Source organism: Lactuca sativa, chromosome 8 (assembly GCF_002870075.4).
Source record: "Lactuca sativa cultivar Salinas chromosome 8, Lsat_Salinas_v11, whole genome shotgun sequence".
NCBI classification, from domain to species: domain Eukaryota; kingdom Viridiplantae; phylum Streptophyta; class Magnoliopsida; order Asterales; family Asteraceae; genus Lactuca; species Lactuca sativa.
In genome coordinates, this window is record NC_056630.2 from 153742357 (window position 1) to 153751543 (window position 9187).

At 34.0% G+C, this 9187-nt stretch overlaps 1 protein-coding gene across 1 annotated transcript; it reads left to right on the forward strand.

The window, feature by feature from the left end:
• Window positions 1-954: 954 nt before the first annotated feature.
• Window positions 955-8136, forward strand: LOC111900126 (glutamate receptor 2.7). The gene is made up of 5 exons (XM_042897314.1): window positions 955-1272; window positions 1394-2625; window positions 2746-3034; window positions 3121-3497; window positions 7837-8136. Exons 1-5 carry the CDS (start codon window positions 975-977, stop codon window positions 8134-8136), a joined length of 2496 nt encoding a protein of 831 aa, XP_042753248.1. The 5' UTR covers window positions 955-974.
• Window positions 8137-9187: the final 1051 nt, after the last annotated feature.

Genomic DNA, 9187 nt, shown 5'->3' on the forward strand with positions numbered 1-9187 from the left:
TGGATTAAACCAAGTATATGATGGTAGAAATATAGAAACTTTTTAGGAGCAAGACGGGTTTACATTTGATCTGTGCCCTAAACATCAGTTTTTGGGTTTATTGTTTTAATTATCTTTCTGCTACCAACTTGTGCTACGAACTTAGCTTTGAATGTTTCGTTCATTACTTTGAACTTTTAATTGATAGAAAATAGGAATGGTTAGTTTTAAAAAAAGCCTCGAGGTAATCATTAGTTTAAATGTTTTGTTTAAGTTGGAAGTATGTTAATTAATTTGTAAGCTATATTTACTACTATAAAATATTTGTATAAAATCAGTATTTAATTAGGAATTATTTATTGATATGAAATCCCTTCTTGAAATGCTAAAAAAGACCTCCACTGAATATCAACTTGTGATGATTAGTTTTCAATGTTTTGTTTATTACTTTGACTTTTTAATTGATAGAAAATTCTAAAATAGGAATTATAACTTTATATGCGGAAAGCATGACATAGAGAAGAAAATTTTGTTGGCTAAGATGTTCAATTTGGAAGCACGTTGATATTACTGTTTGTTTGATTTTAAATATTCATGTTAATGTTACTGTTGCTGTATGTATTAGTCTTAAACGGGATGCATTGGTTTGTTTTTTTATCTCATCACTTGAATACTTTGTGTAGGTAGGAATTACTATAACCTTATAATGCTTTTCAGATCATTTGTTCTATGTGGTATTATCTTGCTTTAAGAAATTATCAAGTGGAGTGATTTTAACAAATAGATTGACTTGGACTGCTTCCAGATTCCCTTTGAATGTTCTGATGGTCAACTTATTATCATGTATTGAAGAGCTCAAAAGGTTACATTGTTGCAACTTGCAATGATAGGTACACACACATACTATATATAGTAGTGTTTTTTGCGCTTAATGCAAATTGTATGCTTATGGTATAGATGTGCGCGTAGTTCATAACAAGAAACTCCTTGCAAATATGGTGCACAATGAGCACAACAAAATTAGCCTTTGCCTTCTAATGCTATTGTGCATTTTAGACCATGCATTATGTCCACACTCCATTCCATCACAAAACCAAAACATAAACATAAATAATGATATATTAATAGGCGTGGGAATCATTCTAGATATGGAGTCGCCATTGGGGATGTCCATTCACAGTTGCATTACCATGGCGATATCTGATTTTTATGCTCTTCACCACAGTTATAAAACAAGGGTAGTTATTCACACTAGGGACTCCGAGGGAGACCCAGTAAAAGCTCTTTCAGCTGGTATTATGTTCTCTTGTTTATTTCTTTTCTCTATCATTTTGATATAGGCATATAGTTTATATTAATTTAACTACTTTATTTTTCTTCAAATTAATCTGTTTCTTTTTATTTGTTTGAGCAGTTGATCATCTTCTGAAAAACGCAAAGGTGCAAGCTATCATAGGCCCGGAAACGTATCTTCCGTCAAAGTTATTGTCCTTGTTTGCTGATAAAACTGAAGTCCCTATATTTTCTTTTGCGAGTCAATCCTCAAGGGAATACCCATACGTGTTCCAAATCAAACAAGACGAATCCACTATGGCAAAAAGCATTGCTGCCCTTGTGAAATCATTCAATTGGAGGAATGTTATCTTTGTTTATGAGGACACCGATGATGGAAGAGAGATCTTACAATATCTGGCTGAGTCACTCCAAGATAAAAGCATCCGTATCAGTTATAAAAGTACCATTTCTTCCTCAGCCACGCATGATGAAATCACCAAGGAGTTACGTAAAATCATGACATTTCACACAACTGTAATTATCATACATGTGTCTCCTTCACTAGCATCTAGCCTTATCTTAAATGCGAAAAGGTTAGGAATGGTTAGTGAAGGATATGCATGGATTTTAACTGAAAAAACAGTGGACCTCTTGCAATCAACAAACTTTACTGTTATTGAGTCATCACAAGGGGCACTAGGTCTTAGGACGTATGTTCCCTCATCATACAGGTTACATAGCTTAAAATTAAGATTGCACAATTTCTTTCACAGAAATAATTTCACCTCTGTAACAAAAGAAGTGCCTGTGCCTGCCTTATGGGCATATGATACAACTTGGGCCCTTGCCTTGTCTGTAGAGAAGGTTGGAGTCCCACATAATGGTCCTTTGCTCTTACATGAAGTTTTGAAAACAAGATTTAAGGGTATAATGAGTGATGATTTTCAGCTTAGTGAAGGAAAAGTAATATCCAGTGGATATGAGATTATGAATGCTGTAGACAATGGTGAGAGAAGAGTAGGATATTGGACACTATCAGAAGGAATAAAGAGAGCGCACCCAAAGATTAACAGTCCTAGTCTAGGTTCTGAAGCTGTTATCTGGCCCGGAGGGTCTACAACTGCTCCAAAAGGTTGGGTGTTACGAGCAACTCCCAGTAAAAGGTTAAAATTTGGTGTTCAAAAGATAAACAATTTTAAGTACTTCATGGATATAGATCATGATGTTGAGAAAAATGTTATAACTGCCACTGGGTTCTCCGCCGATGTATTCTATACTTGCATTCGTGCGTTGCCATATGAAGTGCCATATACGTTCATTTTATTTGAGAATGTCAGTATCGACGATCTTGTACAGAAGGTGTACAATGAGGTATATATAATATATGTATGTATGTATATTTGTTTCTAATTGAGAATTTAGCATGAAACATACAAGTAATTACTTGGAAAGACATGTAATTTTGTAGTCTATGGGTTTGCTCCTGGACAGGAAATTGATGCAGTAATCGGTGATTCAACAATCTTGGCCAACAGATCTGAGTATGTTGACTTTACAGCGACTTACACTGACTTGGGTGTCGGAACTCTAGCAAAAATCAAGAAAAATGACCAGTGGTTTTACTTGAAGCCGATGGACATTGGCCTATGGCTAGTTGCTATTGGTTCTCTTGGCTACACTATCTTTGTTGTTTGGGCTATTGAACGTATGAATCCAGATTCCGATCAGCAAATTAGAACAGTATTCTGGAACATCCTATGGACCATCTTTTTTTCTCAAAGTTCTCCCTCTTTCTCTCTAAGATATTTTTACTTTCTGAAATAGAATTTAATTATCATCTGACAGTGATATGCGTTTGTATTGTAGGAGATAAGTATTCGAGCAATCTGTCAAAATTTGCGTTGTTTGTATGGTTACTCGTGGTGCTTGTCTTGTACACAAGCTACACTGCAACATTGACTTCACTGTTGACAGTAGAGCAATTTGAATCAGTGTCGAAGGGAGGAATTGTGGGGTTTCATGGAGGCGATTTTATGAAAGGAGTGACTGTCAGCAACCTTCACTTCGAAGATAATAACCAAAGGCCATACTACTCATACGAGGCTTATGCTCATGCTTTATCAAAAGATGGTGAAGCTGATGCCATTGTTGATGAAATTCCATACATCAAGATGTTTCTTGGCAAGTACCCTGGTGACTATGCATTGGTCTCCTCTCAACCTATCACTTCTGGTTTTGCCTTTGTAAGTACCCCCTTCCTCTTCATCACTTGCACTAGTTTACATAAACTTACATAAATATAATAATTTATGACTTTAGACTAGTAAAGTAGGAAGGTTGAGTTTCCTCAAGGAAATAGATCTCAGGGAATGCAAGGGAAATTATGAATGCTAATGTGTTGGTTTTTATTATTAGAAAAGCCATTGTAGTTTAGAATTAGAGTAACAGCCATTAAAAAAAGATAGCATTTAGATCAGGCATTACTTTTTAAATATGCTCTTCTACTTCTAAACTTATTTTATTCTAAACCAGTTTCACATTGGGTTTTGTCCCGCCATTACTTTTTTTTTGCCTGTTGAATTGGTTTGCTGCCCTATTGAACCATGTTTTCAATTGAAGTGGCTTGTTTTACTGTTCGTTTATAGATGTTCTTGGATGTCAAAAAAAAAAAAAAAAAAAGGTAAATTGGTTTCTCCGGTTAGGTTGGTTAGAATTCTAACTATAAACAAGACTTTTAGATTATTTTAAAATCCTCTCTAATAAATGAAGGTTTTTTTTGCCACATGTTAATCTTTAATTAGTTTTGACACTTGTCATTTTGTGACATTTTTTAAATAAATAATATTCACATGTCAATTTATGATTTTTTTTTCAAAAATAAAAAAGCCACATAATCTTATACCTATATATATAAAGTTTTAAATGTAATAAATATTATAATAAATTGCAATTAATATGTTTCTTAATTCTTTATTTTAAAATTTTATTTTAAAAATTACTATTATTTACATTTCAATATTTTTTTTTCTTTAATCAACCCATGTAATACACGAGTTTTACACATACTATGTAATAAAGACAAAATTGTAAAAAGGTCTTATCAAAAATTGCAATTTTTTTGTCAAAATGTTTTGGACTAATATTACTCTCCAAAACTTTTATTTTGTTACGGTTTTGGTCTAGAAAATTTTAAATTTTTTTATAATGATGTATTTGTTCCTTTCAATATGATTTTGTTTTTTTCTTATTTATTTTTCTAATTTTTTTAATTAAAAAATCATAGAAAATAAAAATAAAAATAAACTCACCTCTAATACTACACTCACCCACCATCTCTTTAACATACATAATACTCATTACTCTCACTCTATTATGTCGCCAAACCACTGCCATCTACCGGAAACCACCGTCGTCTGTTAGAAGCCATCGTTACCTGTTGGAAATCACTGCCATAGCTGCCATTCGTCCTTTACTTCGTCTGTTTTTCTGTCAATCATCTCTTTTTTTCTTCGACATCACATACAGAAAACTCTTAGATCTATGGCGGAACCTTAGCATTATTCGACGCCAACTTCAGAGGTGTTGTTTATTTCTTCATCGCTTTCGTACATAAGAAACCCTAGCTCACAACTTCGTGTTTTTAGGTGTGTAGATATGTCGATTAATCTCAAGGTGACGACGATGCTAGGGTTTCATTTTCTTTTTCATGTGGTGCGACGACACAACCAAAGAAGATGAATGGTGGCAGTGGCATTCCAAATTGACATAGATTTGAAAACCAATGACGACGACATAGATTAGAAGAGGGGGAGGTTTTTCAGATCAACAGTGTTCAAGGAGGTTTTTTGAGAGTTTGCTTTTGTCTTCGCTGGAAAAACATGGTTTTCAGATCGGAGTTTTCCAGGAGGTGGTGGTGGTGTAGGCTTTGTGGTGGTGGTACAGACCAGATGTGAACTCGATCTAATCTCCGTTGACCTGTGGTGGTTATGTATATAGACAGTATTGACCTATGGTGGTGGAGTTCGTAGTTTTCCGACAGTGGTGGTTTTAATATTTTCTGAAAATGGTCGTGTTCATATTTTTCAGGGATAAGTATTCCAGATGAAGTTATATATATATATCTATCTATCTATCTATATATATATATATATATATATATATATATATATATATATATAGAGAGAGAGAGAGAGAGAGAGAGAGAGAGAATGGGAGTTATAGGAAGGAGTGAGGGTGAGGGAAGGTTATATTTTCTTTCTTTTTTGTTTGAATTTTAATCAAAAAATTCAAAATTAATAAAAAATGAAAAAATAAAATACCAAGGTTTTAAAAAGCTCGTCATGGCTCCGCCATGGCGCGCCACGACTCCAAGGCTTGCACATGCCGCCAAGCTTTGTCAAAACGCCGCCTTAACTCATATATGTGTATAAAAATGAATAATAGTTGAAAATACATATAAAAATATTAATTATATAGAAAATTGCCACCTTAAGTCACGCCTTACAAATGTCGTGACTCGCCAAGACTCGGAAAACCTTGTGGCTTGACATTGCCGCCAAATCACGCCTTACGTTATTTAGAACCTTGTAAAATACCAAGGACAAATCGTTAACTTTAGATATTTTCAAAATATTATGGAGCAAACTTGCAACAAAGTCAATGTTTTGGACCGGTGGTATTAGTCGACAACTTTATGGACCAAAATGGCAATTGCGATAAACCGTATGGACAATTTTTTTTTTAAAAAATTTGGTATGCAATATACTTTGTAAAGTTTGTGTCATTAGTCGTTACATGGTTATGTATTCCATATTTCCAGTTAAGACGGTATATGTTAAAAGGAGGAAAAATTACAAAAATTATGCATGATATGTCGAAAATCGTCCCTTTCGTCTAAAAAGTTTTGGAGTTACACCATTGGTCAAAAACTTTGATTTTGTTGTGAGTTTGGTCCGGTTTGTTTTTAATTTTTTTTAAATTACGACTTTGCCATTTTTATTTTCATTTTCTATTTTTCTATATTACAATAACTATAAAAAAAGAAAAAAAAATTGTGTTATCATCCTCACCCCTCTATCCCTCTTTACATTACACACTCTTATATCAGCTAGACCTCCGGCTCCAACGAAGGCGGTGAATCGCCGAAACTTAGTAACGCCACTGCCACCACCGTTGAAAGATATGAATGCCACCACTGTCGTTAGTCTATACATCCATCACGGTTAAAGAAACCCTCCGATCAGAAAATCTTTCAAACCCAGTGAACAATCAGATTAGGGTTTTCATTTTCAGCCCCACCGTCTACGCCACCACCAACCTTCGATCAGAAACCCCTTCTAGAAACAACAATGACTCCAATTAATTGATTCCTACTATAGAGGAAACGAATCGAGATCTGGAGAATTAGGGTTTTGTCGTCGTCAGTCATTTACAAACAATGAATCTTATGATGACACCACCGTTTGTAAACCCACTTCCCATTAATCTCTTTCAGTTCGTTGGCAGTCACCTTCACCTTCCTTAGAGAGCTAGACCATCGTTAGAGATTTCGATCACCCCTCGAGCACTCACGACCATTAGATTTGTGCAAATACACGAGTTTGTACCTATCTGGGTTGTACTACGACATGATTCCAGATGTTGGTGGTGGTGGTGGTTCCACCTTAAAATATAATGGTGGCTCTAGGATTACGTCACCTGAAAAATAGATGATAGCGGCGATAGGGTTTCATATTAAGATGACGGTGCTAATGACGACGCTAGGGTTACCAGATAGTTGTTTCATTGTCTCGCTACATCGTGATGAAGATCACCACGAACTGATCCATATCTACACCATGGTTCCATATGTTGGTGGTTGTTTGCAACGAGAATGGTTATGGGATGTGTGGCGATGGTGTTGATTGGTGGTGGTGTTTACCGGAGAGCAATAATTTGAAGAATGGGGAAAAGTTTATAGTTGGAAAAGAGAAGGGGAGGGGTGTTGGGGTTGAGGTGGTGTTTATATTTCTTTTTTACTTTTTTTTTATTATTATATAAAAAGAAAAATGAAAAACAAAATAAGAAGGGTAAATTCATCAATTTAAGTATTTTCAAGAAAAATGGACAAAATTACAACAATAAACTTATTTTGGACCATTATTGCAACTCTAAAACTTTTTGGACCAAAATGAAAATTTTCAACATATCATAGGGATTATTCTTGCATTTTTGTCTAAAAAAAAGGATTAAGGTAAATAGCGTCGATAAATAGAATCGTATTTTCAAAGATATTTTTCTCAAACCAAGTTCATAAATATTGCAACATCTTTATTTTTTTTTAGTACTCCAGATTGTATTGGAAATTGCACCCGAGCATTGTTTTCCAATATTATCGTAACAAAATAATTAGGTCTTTTTTTGTCGTCAATTCCATAAATTTACTATATTTTTTGCTTAGTATTTTAGATATATTAAAAATACTTCGAAAATATTTCTTAAATGGTATTCTAAACATAACTTTACATTTTCCTTAGTAGAACATGAATTACAAGCATGTTTCATACCATCATACACATATATGTTGACATGTATCTTATTCAGATCTTCCAAAAGGGTTCGCCTCTTATTGAAGAAGTGTCAAGAGAAATCGCTAGGATAAGACTAGACGGAACTCTGGGAAGTTTGGAGAACAAATGGTTTAAGAATCAGTTATCTCTTCCATCTCGAAATTCTACAATGCCTAAAGACTTGAAGCTTGATAGCTTCGGTGGTCTCTTTATTATCAATGCATCTGCTTCTACATTAACCCTTTTGATCTCTTCGCTTTGGCTACTTTTTCTCAATTTCATGGAGAGGTTTGATTTAGCTATTGTTGATTTAGAAGGTGATCTTCTGGATTGAAGAAAATCTTAAGTTGATTGGGTGGGTTGGGTAGGGGGAGGTTTTGTGTTTGAAATCGCCTCGTTAGTTTATGTCATTCACTTCCATTAATAATTTCGACATTGTTGGTCAACATTCAGCTTTTTTTAAACGACCATATTTATATAAAAAATTCTAACAAGAAAATAGAGAGAATAGAGAGTTACAAAGAGTTTAAAGGACATTGCAACCAACAACTAATAGAGCAATTCTTATTTCTATTAGTAATAGAGCAATTCTTATTTGTATTAGTAAACCAAAAAAGAAAACTCACGCATAGAATCTGAAGTTTCTCTTGTTTGCAATGTTCCACCAGCAAAAACCTTCTCATTTTGAAACCTCCAAATATACCAAAAAGTACTACCCACCACGATGTGAATAACATTCTTCTTGGTAGATCGAAGATGCAAAGAATCAAAATAGTCGAATAAGAAAGAAATAGAAGAAAAGTAGACAACTTGCAACCCCAACCATTTTAAAAACTTTTGTCTTACGTTCTATCTTGTAACGTTCCAATTTTTCAACCAAAATTTTTCATTTTTATTTATTAAAATATATCAGATTTAAAATTACATTATGCAGAAACATGTTGCAAATGCATGTGTGTCCAATCGAACATTGCCCTTCTCACGAAGTACCTGAAAACATTTATAACAACTGGGTAAGCTCTAGGCTTAATGAGTTCCCCAAAAGATTTGGATCTTCGGGTCATAAACTAATTGAAACAAAATAGAAAATTGCACGTAAAACAAACAAAAACGAAGAAAACAAAAACTGGAAGTATGCTCACCACGACGTGGTTATTTATGACCACAACGTGGTTAACGCAAAACAGAACTAAATCGACAATAAAACTTTTAAAAATAAAACTTGTAACTTTATATGAGAAAAATCTCACAAAAATGATTGAAAATAATTAGCAAATAAAATTAACTATTATTGAATCGTTCCCCGGTAATGGCACCAAAAACTTGATATGAGAAATATATACTAGTTTTAATCCCACTAATATAGATGAAAACTAATACATGAT